General features: G+C 37.0%; 1 protein-coding gene across 3 annotated transcripts; it reads left to right on the top strand.

Moving 5' to 3' along the window:
* Positions 1-14: 14 nt before the first annotated feature.
* Positions 15-9,797, top strand: LOC107660045 (integral membrane protein GPR155-like). 3 transcript variants are annotated; one of them, XM_016449218.1, is made up of 17 exons: positions 15-126; positions 682-1,155; positions 1,265-1,443; positions 1,525-1,745; positions 2,892-3,060; positions 3,161-3,316; positions 4,284-4,367; positions 4,611-4,731; positions 4,875-4,959; positions 5,160-5,250; positions 5,372-5,579; positions 7,516-7,587; positions 7,666-7,769; positions 7,944-8,039; positions 8,137-8,201; positions 8,290-8,427; positions 9,411-9,797. In XM_016449218.1, exons 2-17 carry the CDS (start codon positions 738-740, stop codon positions 9,457-9,459), a joined length of 2,256 nt encoding a protein of 751 aa, XP_016304704.1. In that variant the 5' UTR covers positions 15-126; positions 682-737; the 3' UTR covers positions 9,460-9,797. The 3 variants fall into 3 exon arrangements, with proteins under 3 accessions (XP_016304704.1, XP_016304703.1, XP_016304705.1); XM_016449217.1 differs by having other exon boundaries at positions 15-171; XM_016449219.1 differs by lacking the exons at positions 8,290-8,427; positions 9,411-9,797 and having other exon boundaries at positions 15-171; positions 7,666-7,843.
* Positions 9,798-12,919: the final 3,122 nt, after the last annotated feature.

Here is a 12,919-nt window from a genome sequence, read left to right as displayed (position 1 = left end):
GAAAGTAACGGAATACCGAAGCGCTGGAGATGCTGTGAGCAGAGTGAAAGCATGTTTCGGCCGTGTTTTTCTTTTACAACGTGATATTTAGTCCATGTATCGACCATCTCGACACGTGAACACATGGTACGTCATCGACAACAGTTATATATCTGTTGTTTTTCTCGCAAGGTAAGAGTGAAACGTCTGTAGTACAGATGATAAATGTAGCTGATTTGACTGCATTCAGTGGCCTTATTTATCATAATAACACCTTTGGTAATTTATTTTAAGACTTCGAATATTATACTACTGTATTATTATTATTATTATTTTTTGCCGATAATTAAAAATAATATGTTATTATTGTAATTACTGTTGTTGTAGGTAGTAGGCGAGGTAATCTATTATTAATAATAATAATAACAAAACAATAATATTAAGAACTGTAATAATATATTTCTGATTTACTATTAGCCATTTATTTAGAAAAACAAGTTACAGCAATAAACTTTTTTGTTTATTTTATATATTAATATAATGTATTTTTATAATTTATAGCTGAAGTCCTTGGCAGCTACAAATTCATAAACGCACTTTTGCTAGAAAACAGTGGCATTTAGATCAGCCGTTCTTTTGTTGAGCCCTGACTTTGAATCTCACAGAGGTTTTTCCTTCTCTCTGACTGTTTTTTATTCCTAGCTTTCTGATTTGCACCGTTAGATCATCTCTCAGTGGTCCCTGTCAACCTCATCATCATGGAGGGCCAGTATGTCACCATTCATGGCCTCAACATCACTCACAGCCCTCTTGGAGCACCGGCCATGTCTATCGACAAACTTTTCCCGGCTCTGCTGGAGTGCTTTGGCATCATCCTGTGTGGCTATGTGGCAGGTCTCAGTGACATCATCAGCGTCGGACAGGTCAAAGGCCTGGGAAGTTTTGTGTCATGTTTCGCACTTCCTGCGTTGCTCTTCAAGAACATGGTGCAGCTGCAGTTTGAGCATGTCGTCTGGTCTTTTCTATGGAGCATTTTGATCGCAAAAGTGTGTGTGTTCTTGCTAGTTTGTGTGCTGACGCTGTTGGTGGCAAATCCTGAGAGCAAATACAGTAAAGCTGGGCTGTTTGCTATCTTTGCCACTCAGAGCAATGACTTTGCACTGGGATATCCTATAGGTGAGGATCTCCTCACATAGAAATACATCTAAAGTACACATGCACATACGGTTGTGTACAAAAAAATTGATATTGTGTCAATAATCATGAGATAATTTTCCTCATACAGTGGATGCGCTGTACAGGACTTCGCACCCAGAGTATATGCAGTATATATATTTGGTGGCTCCTGTGTCTCTGATGCTGTTGAACCCTGTGGGCTTTGCTTTGTGTGAGATTCAGAGATGGAGACACACCAATGACCGCAACTACAGCAAACTGCACGTGATCTTTACAGTCATACTGCAGGTGCGTGTGTTTATCTTGATCCAGAAGTTTCTGTTGATGTCATCCTTTTTTACGTTATTCTAATCTTTCCTCTTTTTTCAGGTTTTGAAGAACCCAATAGTCTTCATGGTTATTGTTGGAATTCTCTCTCATTTCCTGTTTGGTGGACGTGTGCCTGTTTTGCTAGGAGAGTTTGTTGATGGACTGGCAAACTCTTTTGGAGGGGCGGCACTCTTTTATCTGGGCCTGAACATGGTGGGACAGATGGGTAAACTCACACGCAGCACTGGGGTTTCCCTCATCCTGCTTATCACTGCCAAACTGTGAGTGAAAATTAGTTGTATGTGGGGTGTTTTGGCATAGCGGTTGAAGATCTGGGACCAGAAGATTGTAGTTTTGAACTCCACACTATTTGGTTTATGAGGTTGCTAAGATTATAACAGTTGTAGCAAATTTTACTATCAGACCAATGTGTCATATTTATCATCAGCAGTGTTGTTATTGTTAGCTAAAAGTAGACAGTAAAACTTAAGTTTATGGACCAATTCTCACTATTAACTAGTTGCTTATTAGCATGCATATTACTAGCATTTTGGCTGTTTATTAGAACTTATAAAGCACATATTAATGCCTTATACTGCACGACCATATTTTACATCCCTTCATCCTGCCCCATACCTAAACTTAACAACTACCCTACTAACTATTAATAAGCAGCAAATTAGGAGTTTATTGAAGCAAAAGTCATAGTGAAAATTGGTCCCCAAACTAAAGTGTGACCTAAATTAAAGGTAAAAAGAAACATTTAAAAACATAAAACTAATAAAAATAACAAAAGCACATAACACAATTACTAAAACTTAACCTAAAATAAAAAGGAAAGCTGAAAATATAAAAATAAAATCTAATTGAAAAATATGAATAGTTTATAATAGTACAGTATATAAATAATACTGAAATAAGACTGATCATCAGGCTGCAATTTTTTCATTGTATTTGATTTTAATTAATAATATTTATGTATTTATTCAAAATATTTACAATCAGCAAATAAATAATTAAATTTAATCATTTAAAAGTCAGAACATTATTTAAATATGGCTAACTGTGGAACAAGCAAGATGCAGTCATTTAAAATGTATGAGATCATGTATTTGATTTACTGTATATAAACTGTTATAAAAATATTATACTGTATATAAACCTGGTTCTTGTGTATTTAAAACATATTTGCTTTATTAGTACTATTATTACATAAATCTCATTCTTGTTTCCTTTATGTATGACTAACAAATATGCATCACATTAAGTTTAGTACGTTGTTTTTTGTTATAACTGTGCAATGCAAATAATGTAAATTTTATATGCTATTAAAATGCATAGATCTTGAACATATGCATAAATATATTATTTGAGTGCTGGTCCATACAATTTAGACAGATTTATGACTGTGTGTTTCTGTTTTCCAGACTAGTTATGCCATTGTTGTGTAAGGACATGGTGGAGCTGTTGGATGCTGGTAATTCCAGCTCTGTAAATCACTCCAGCCTGTCTGATTATGCTTTCCTTTATGGAGTCTTCCCTACCGCTCCCAGTGTGGCCATATATGCTGTCCAGTACAACATGGAGCTGGAGGTGGTAAGCAATGAATGAATTCCTGCAAATGTCACTCAGACTCAGTCATTGCTATTAAACATTTAGCCAACACAAATCAGTACAAGTGTATTGTGTGTGGTAGGTGACCTCTGGTATGGCCATTAGCACGTTCCTATCAGCGCCCATCATGTATGTGTCGGCATGGTTACTGACCATTCCGTGGATGGAGGCCACATCCCTGGTGACGGAGCTGCAGGACGTGAGCTTTAACATCAGCATTGTCAGCCTAATAGCCCTGGTGAGTGTGTGTGGGTTAATATGTAAAAGAACGCATGTCATTTGCTTACAGACTTATTCAGTTAGATATCTTCTCTTCTCTTCTCTTCTCTTCTCTTCTCTTCTCTTCTCTTCTCTTCTCTTCTCTTCTCTTCTCTTCTCTTCTCTTCTCTTCTCTTCTCTTCTCTTCTCTTCTCTTCTCTTCTCTTCTCTTCTCTTCTGATCTCTTCTCTTCTCTTCTCTTCTCTTCTCTTCTCTTCTCTTCTGTGTTTTATGTTTCATTTCTGATTCTATTCTGTTCTGTATGTTTACTTCTGTCTGTCTATTGTTCTATTTAATTGAAGGTTTCTTCTCTTCTCCTGTTACTTATGGTTTATTTCTGATTCTATTCTATTCTATTCAGGTGAGGTGCACTTCCCTTCTTCTGTCTCTTCTGGTTAACTTCTGATCTATTCAGTCCTGTTCACTTAATTCTATTCTGTTCACTGCTTCTCTCTGGTCTGGTTCACTCCTTCTTCTATTCCGTTCTGTTCTCTTCTTCTGTCTATTTTATTTTATTCTGTTCTGTTTTGTTCTATTATTTTCTATTTGTTTTTTTATCTTCTGTCTCTTCTGGTTTACGTCTATTCTATTCTAGTCTAGAGTATTCTGTTCAAGTCCTCTTCTGTCTTATCTGTTTTTTTGTTTCTGTTTCTATCCTGTTCACTTATTCTATTCTATTTTATTCAGGTTTCTAGGTTTCTTTTTATGTTTTATATATTTGAGAGCAGATCTGGCTTTGAAAGACCTGGCTTAATATGCACGTGTAACCATAGAGAACATAGGCCTATTTAATAATATAGTATAATAAATATATAATATAATAAAGAGGATTAGAAATCAAAGGTTCTACATCAAACAGAGAAATATCTGAAATATGTGATCCCAGAAACAATGAGTTACAAAATCTGGATTACCAGAATGTTTGTGTGTGTGCGTGTGTGTTGCAGGGTTGGACCCTTGCTGTCATGCTACTGAGTAAGAAGTTTAGGAGGCTGCCGCATATGTTTGCCACAAATCTGTTCTTAGCACAGGTACATAATTTTGCACAAAGACAGACATTCATTATTCTATAGACATATACTGAATGAGGGACCTAAATCATACCTCTTGTTGAGGGATCTTTTGACTAGCAACTACCCTAAATACTCTAACACTAAAAAACAGAATACCTTAGCAGCCATAAAGCAATGCCCTGGCAACCAGCAAGTTGTTCTAACATATTTTTCCTCAGTATGGTATTCCTAAGTATGCTATGTTTTTTGTCTCTAATGCAGCTACTAGCGTGCGTGTCAATGATGTTGTGGAAGATTTTTCTGAAGCAGGGGAACGTGTTTGGCCAAATTCTCACCTTTACTCTGCTTTATGGGTCTCTTTACAGTACCTACATATGGACAGGTAATGAATCATCACACACACACATTAAACAATACTTTATGGATAAGGGTCATTTTCATTGTGTGATTTTAGGTTGCAGTACATCTCCTTTGTGTTGTATAGTTGTAGCGATGTTTAGCAGTTGTGTAGATATTGTGTTGTAGGTCTTTTGGCGTTCGCTCTTACTTTATTGGGCAGAAATGAAAACTTGAAAGTGAAACCTATCTTTTTCATCATCTTTGGTTGGGGGTGAGTATATATGTGTGTGTCTGTGTGTATGCGTGTGTATTTATTCAAAAATAAATTCATAAATTTGTTTATTTTCCAAGTTAAATTAAATTAAATGACATTACATTAAATTATGCTTTGAAACTGACTGGAAATTATACCGCAGAACTGCAAATTCATTGGAGAAAACACCTTTTGTGTTTTAATGTTGTCTATCTTAGAGTTCCTTTTCTGATTGTGGGTGGGCTACTCATGGTAGGACAAAGAATGAGTGACAACTTGGACTCCGCATTCTTTTATGGCAAGGGGCAGGTAGGTTGGGATTTTTGACTGTGTTTATACAAAACCTCACAATGCATGTCACAATTTATTTGTGTCTGTCTATTAACTTGTTTCTTTCCCCACCCCCCTTCCATTCTCTCTTTTTCTTCAGATTGTGTGTACTGTGGTAGTTCTGGGTTGCAGCATCATGCTGGGTGGTCTGTCTTTGATGGGTTTGAGCCGAGGGGCCCAGGAGGAGCAGAACTATCAAGCCCTAGATCAAAACTCCGTGACAGGCACATCAGAAGATGTGAGACAAGCCCAGACAGAGAACCAGCACTCATCTGAGCTCGAGCAAACCTACAGCAGCCTTAACACAGGTAACTGTATATTTCTGCTGTATGCATGTGCGTACAGTGGGTACGGAAAGTATTCAGACCCCCTTAAATTTTTCACTCTTTGTTATATTGCAGCCATTTGCTAAAATCATTTAAGTTAATTTTTTTTCCTCATTAATGTACACACAGCACCCCATATTGACAGAAAAACACAGAATCGAAATGGCTGCAATATAACAAAGAGTGAAAAATTTAAGGGGGTCTGAATACTTTCCGTACCCACTGTATATTCAGTATTGGGGAACTAAAAGTAAAAAAGCAACTAACTTAAAGGGATAGTTCACCCATAAATGATATTATTCATTATTTGCTCACCTTTATGTCATTCCAAATCTGACTTTCTTTCTTCTGCGGAACACAAACTATATTTTTAAAGCCGGATCGGCTTTCACCGTGGACGAAGCGGAGTCCAGCCCGGGGTCGTCACATGTGGTTGCCGCAAGACCGCCAGCCACGCCATTCTCAAGCCCGTCGTGTGAAAGTACTTTGTTTGGCCTTCCAAAAGAGGACACGACTAGAAATCAGTGGTTAAGTTGTATTTACAACACTGTTCCAGAACAGTTCAACCTAAATATTCAGATGTGTGCAGCACATTTTATGGAGGAGTTTCCTGATCCTGGTAGCGTAGACTACAGTGCGGCTGTTCTGACTCACAGACTGTAAGTAACGTTACGTTTTCATTTTAAGGATTTGCCACTGATGATTCAAACGCGAGTTTTGAGCAGTGTAGAGTAGCGCTTGTTGTTTGTCATTTCTCCGATCACAAATGAAGACATGGTTTTATGTTTAATGCGAAAAAAAGACAGTTTAAGTCATTATAATCCGTAATTATGCCTCCACTGAATGCAACAAATGCCTCGTTTATAATGGGTTTTAATGTTTTTGTCTCGTCGCTCCGGCCGGGACACGCCATCACAGTATGGTAGGGGCGTAACATTTCCGTCACACGCTTGAGGTATTCGGCAAAGCACAACGCACTAGATAGCTGGCAAATCAGAGCACACCTTGCTTTTCAGACCGATGAGCTTTGTAAAAATCGACGCGTTTCAGAAAGGCGGGGCATAGAGGAGAAACAATAATGTACAGTATGTGGAAAATAATGTTTTTTGAACCTTAAACCGAAAAAAACACATTTCATTACACAAAATAATGTTCTTTTTAGCAACAACATATGACCCCTTTAAGAATGTTTCAGCTGTTTTTGTCTGAGTAATAAAAGTCACTGCAGTTCAAAACAACACTGGACCCCAATGACTTTCTTTGTATGGACAAAAAAAACCGTACGTTGAATAAATAATGAAAATAATGTTAGATTTTCATTTTTGCGTGAACTATCCCTTTAAAGGAATAGTTCACCCAAAAAAATAATATTTTCTGAAAATGTACACACTCTAAGGCCATCCAAGATGTAGATGAGTTTTTTTCTTCATCAGAACAGATTTGGAGAAATTTAGTATTACATCACTTGTTCAGCAGTGGATCCTCTGCAGTGAATGGGTGCCGTCAGAGAGAGCTGATAAAAACAACTGATAAAAACATCATAATAATCCATAATCAATCAACATAATTCCAGTCCATCAATTAACATCTTGTGAAGTGAAAAGTTGCATGTTTGTAAGAAGTTAATCTATCATTAATTGATTCTTGTGGATTATTGTGATGTTTTTGTTAGCTGTGTGAGCTCATTCTGACGGCACCCATTCACTGCAGAGGATCCATTTGTGAACAAGTGATGTAATGCGAAATTTTTTCCAAATCTGTTGCAGTAAAGAAACAAACTCGCCTACATCTTGGATAGCCTGTGGGTGGTTTTCATTTTGGGTGAACTATTCCTTTTAGTACAGTGACAGTAGTGCATTTCCAATTATGTGCATATTTCTAGAATGTATGTGTAGTATAACTTCTTTGTTGTTGACAGATGTTTGTTGTAGTGAACCCATGCCAGATATGATAGTTGGGCATCTTAACGACTCGCCAGTGCCTTCAGCAGGTTGAAATATTTTTTTATTTCACTCTCATCAAGTTATTAAATAAAGTTTCATCAGGGAAAAGCATGTTTCTGTTCTAGGGATTTTCCTGAGAGAGGCGTCAAGCTCTTCAGGTGTGCAGGAGGAGAGACAGATAGCTCGACATGTGCTCCTCTGCCTGCTCCTCGTTGTCAGCATGCTGGCTGTATGTCCACTCCACATACTGTATGAGAAAGACATACACTCCCAAAAAACACATACATACACATGCATAATGAAGTAAGCACCATGAAGCATTGTCAGTTATACTCTGACCACTATTTACAACATCCTCCAAAAATCTTTTTTATATTTGGGACTGATTATTTGTATATTTCAGAACCTGTCCAGCTGTCTGTGGTGGTTGTTCAGTGCTGATCCAGGACGACTTTACCTCGAACTGCAGTTCTTTTGTGCTGTAGCCAATTATGGACAGGTGACAACAGTCACACAATTCTCACTGCAAACTTATAACAGCTCGATACATATGAAGAGATGGTGTTAATATTTAAAATACCCTATTTCTCCATCAGGGTTTTATTTCCTTTGCAATTTTTGGGTTGGATGAGCATCTTATTATTCTTCCATTCAAAAAGCGGTAAATCAGCCATGTTTGTGTTATTATTCTAGACTCTATTGTGACAATTTTTGGATGTAGCCTCAGCAGCGGCATTCTGTGTTTGTAGGCTGGCTGCTCTGTGTGGTTTTGGTGAGGATGAAAGCCTTGAGTCTGCTGCTGTTACTGAGGAAATACGACTGACCTGTACACAGTTTGTGAGATACCACAAAGATCAGTGTGTTCAGGATATTGTTCGCAATAGAGGGTGAGTGTCAGTATTAATTTAGTATCAGTGAGATACTGCTACAGTTTTTATTCATATTTTGAATTTGTCTTTATTTCTATATTCACTATTTTTATTCTAATTGTGGTTAAAGTTTTAGTAATTTAGTTTTGTGTTTTTGTCAGTTTTGTTAGTTTTGTGTTTTTGTCATTTTTATTATGCCCCCCCCCCCCATTTTTATTTCAGGTTTATTTTTAGTTATTTTAGTACTTCAAGTTAATCTAAATGAAAATGAGAAATAATTCCTTTGCAACTAGCTGAAATATAATTAATATATTAAATATGAAATAATTTTTAATATTTTATTTTATTTCTGTTACTTTTTTCAATGACAAACATGATTTTATGTTGTATTTTTTCCTTTTAATTTAAGTTTAAGTTATTGATAACCCTGGTGAGTCTGTGTTTGAGATGTTTAATGTTCAAATATTTCATAATGGGTTAAACTGGAATCATTTTTTATTTAAAATGTGAAGCAGTATTGTTGCAGTGTACTATAGATGTTTTCTATTGCATTTTCATTTTTGCACTTTCTTTGCATCTTTCACGTGCCACATTCTCCAGTTGTGGATCACAAGCACACATATTATTATTAGTTCATTTCTGGGCCATTTTTATTCATAGTACAGAGTGGACAATAAATTATGGGGAAAGAGATGGAAGCCCACCAAGACGCTTATTATTAAATTAATATAACACAATACAGACCAGTCATATATTTGAGCAATTTGTATATTTATATTTCTGAAAGGAATAACAATGCTCACACCATTTGTTAAGTCTGTTTTCTGTGAGGGACTGGTCAGGATGCTCTAACAAACTAAATAGTGCCATAGTCACAGGTATACACTGTTGAGGGAATCAACATTAAAGATGAATCTACATTAAAAATTGAAGTGTGTAAAAAAAAAAAACACACTCCTGTCCATTTTCTCTCTTATCTGTTTCTCTCACTTTCTTCCTAGTGCTTCTTCTGAATCTCTCACCGGACCAGTTGGTGAATCCTTTCTTTGATTGACAGGTGTACTCATTGGTATATGAGTATGGTTTGGTATACTGGCAGTAAGTTCATTGGCTCCTGTGTGTGGGTGTGGCTAAAGATAGAAAGGTGTGGCCTTGCTTTCAGGACACAGCTGCAGAAGAACCGTGTCTTACTCCATGTGACCCATCTGTATGGCTTCCAACTCCCTGTGGTATTGCTTCAAATGTACCTCCACTTTGTAATGTGATACGAGACCAAGCAAGAACTAAATAGGCTAAATTATGACTGAGCTATGAAACAAGCGGTTCTCTCATCAGTTTTTGTTGTACTTCTTTAATTACTATGCATGGCATGCAAAGAGCACAGAACTCTCCCTTTATCTTTTTCTCTCTTATCTGTTTCTCTCACTTTCTTCCTAGTGCTTCTTCTGAATCTCTCACCGGACCAGTTGGTGAATCCTTTCTTTGATTGACAGGTGTACTCATTGGTATATGAGTATGGTTTGGTATACTGGCAGTAAGTTCATTGGCTCCTGTGTGTGGGTGTGGCTAAAGATAGAAAGGTGTGGCCTTGCTTTCAGGACACAGCTGCAGAAGAACCGTGTCTTACTCCATGTGACCCATCTGTATGGCTTCCAACTCCCTGTGGTATTGCTTCAAATGTACCTCCACTTTGTAATGTGATACGAGCCCAAGCAAGAACTAAATAGGCTAAATTATGACTGAGCTATGAAACAAGCGGTTCTCTCATCAGTTTTTGTTGTACTTCTTGAATTACTATGCATGGCATGCAAAGAGCACAGAACTCTCCCTTTATCTCATTCAACAGCCCTCAAATTACACACACTTGCTCTGTTCCAAAACCTAGTTTTTTAAACATTTTAAGGCATCATAGGCATGCTTCTGACACAAAGGCTGTTTTGAAAGGTGAGCAACGTGGTTATGCTGCTTCCTAAGATTCCTAATTTTAGCCCAATTTTAAGGCAGCATAGCATGTATCCTTTGTGGACAGGCAATCCCAGAATACACTGATACAATCTTGAGTGAAAATAAGTCCAAGATGGTGGATGAGGCAAATTAAAAATGTGATATTTTATCTTGTATTCATGTGTGCTGTATTTATGGGTATTATTCTTATATATGCTGATGTTGAACACTGTTTAAATCGATTGCAAGTTGAGTCTTCTATGCAGTACCCTATTGGTATGGTGCACAGAGTTGCTGTGTTTTTTAATTAGTCGCTTAGGGGTTTCAAGACGACAGGGATGCTGCCTTAGAAGATTTTGGAACAGAGTATGTGACACATTTGTAGAACTCTGAATGTGAACTAATTATTATGATTACATTAATTATGATGAAATTGTTACTGAAACGCTGAAATATGCTGTCTACACAAGTGCTGTAAAAACACTTCTGACTGGGATTTTAATTGTATGCATTGTGTTACTTGTGAGCCTTGTCTTGATGATAAGACTATATGGCCTTGTAGCAAAGCAATACAAGACATGTTTACAAACCTGAAAATTATCCTACACAGTTACATTTTTAGAGCTAACTAAGCAGAAATATAGAACAATCTCTGGAATTTACAGTGGGGTCCCTCCATTTTCTACAGCACTATTTTATGTACCTTAATGTTGACTGAAGTGTGAAAATAACCTAATTAAGCATCTTTTATCTATGGAATTTGTTTTGCTGGTGTTAATCTATATACTGTAGGTGATGTCATTTATGTTTCTATGACTAAGTATATCATACATTTATATCTAGATATGTGAAATGACATTATAATTCAGGAGGGCAGTTACTGGTGACAAGTTACTGTTTATTCTTTGTTGAAGTCTTAAATTGTTTAATTTCTGTAATACTGTTCATACATTAAAGTCCAAAAACAGTGTCAAAAGCTGTATCTATTAAATGGCAACTGCAGAGCAGGTTTTATACATAGGGCAATGTTTTACAGGGCAATGTGATGGTGATTTATTTATTCATGTAAGAATTTGGCCCACTAACCTGACAATCTCTCAAACGAGTTCTGTAACAGAAACTCGTCACACTCGGGATGATCTTCAGTGTATATTTTGGCTTGTCAAAATAACACTGTAGATATCGTCAGTGTATATTATGACTATAATTACGTTGTATTCATAATCATAATTACATAGTTACATTGTAGATGCCTTAATTACAATTACAACGAGGCAAAATTGTGGAATAGATATCTGGAATTATAATTTTTTACTAGTCAAAACTAAATTGTGACTAGTAGAGCCAGGTGTATTAAATGTTAAAACGGCTTGCCATATCCATGTGGGCTTCAAATAGTAAATCGAGGGCCACATATGTGACTCCTCTTTGAGATGCTCCTTACCTGGTATTACTTACCTGGTGGGTTTATTTTTCAAATATACATTCAAAGTGATAAATATAAACTAGTAGAACAGGAGGCTTAACCTCTCTACAGTTCAAGCATAGAAATAGAAATGGTTAATATTTCCAGATCATATGTTTACCTGTTAAAACAACACATTTTTTTGTGTATTTTCACAATCACAAAGTATTTTTATTGTGGCACACCAGTGACAGGAAATACTGAGGATGTAAGAGGATCCTCTGCTGCAGCTGTGACAGAATCCTCTTGGACCAGAGCGGCTTTAGCAGGAACCTCTGGGACCATGGAGGTTTGTAGAGGAGCTCTGTGACTGGAGCAGCTTGGATACCAGCTCTGGCTGAGACTACTACAGGAAACACTGGGGCGGTCTTGGCTGGAACTTCTTTGGAGTCTCTGCGCCATCATGAGAGGAACCTTTGTGGAGGACGTGACGGGCATCAGTGTGACGGGTTGGTTGAGTCAGGATCCTCTGGAAAGCTTTGCAACTGGAGCTGCCATGACACAGAGCTGTGGAACCGTAACGGGTTCTGGGGTTGCAGTAGCAGGAACCTTCAAGCCGGGATAGGAAGCTCTGGGACCAGGGTAACTCTGAAAAGGTACCCTGTCAAGTAACCCATGTGGTGCGTGTGACTCTGACCCAGTGGTGTATAAAGTACCTGAAAGCCATACTCAAGTAAAAGTACAGATATCTTACCAGAAAATGACTTTGGTAGAAGTTGAAGTCACCGTTTAGAATATTACTTGAGTAAAAGTCTTAAAAGTATTTGATATTTATTGTACTTAAGTACGAAAAGTATTTTTTAAATCTTAAACGTACTTAAGTATTAAAAGTAAAAGTACAAGTAAATGGAAAATGGAAAAGAAGCAAATAAATATATATATATATAAAAAAATTCATACACCGCTTGAGTAGCAAGAGTGTGTTCAGTTTGAACTCTTTCTTCCATTTAGCATTTTTGGGTATGAATAAGAAACACTTCTTCCGGTACTTAGTTTCTTTCATTCCAACATAAGAAAACATTTCTGGAATCTGCATCTGAAGTGATATTTAGATGTATTTACACAGTTTAATGTATCTCAGAGGGGACATGGATGCATTTA

The sequence above is a fragment of the Sinocyclocheilus anshuiensis genome, unplaced genomic scaffold (assembly GCF_001515605.1).
Source record: "Sinocyclocheilus anshuiensis isolate Anshui unplaced genomic scaffold, SAMN03320099.WGS_v1.1 scaffold55, whole genome shotgun sequence".
Taxonomy (NCBI): domain Eukaryota; kingdom Metazoa; phylum Chordata; class Actinopteri; order Cypriniformes; family Cyprinidae; genus Sinocyclocheilus; species Sinocyclocheilus anshuiensis.
This window is presented reverse-complemented; position numbering and strand designations above follow the sequence as displayed.

Bases quoted from the DNA above. Each gene is read 5' to 3' on its own strand.
- LOC107660045 (XM_016449218.1), top strand. From the start codon at position 738: ATGGAGGGCCAGTATGTCACCATTCATGGCCTCAACATCACTCACAGC. The intron at 4,960-5,159 runs GTGAGTATATAT...TGTCTATCTTAG, and splicing joins TTCATCATCTTTGGTTGGGG to AGTTCCTTTTCTGATTGTGG. The intron at 7,588-7,665 runs GTTGAAATATTT...TTTCTGTTCTAG, and splicing joins CTCGCCAGTGCCTTCAGCAG to GGATTTTCCTGAGAGAGGCG.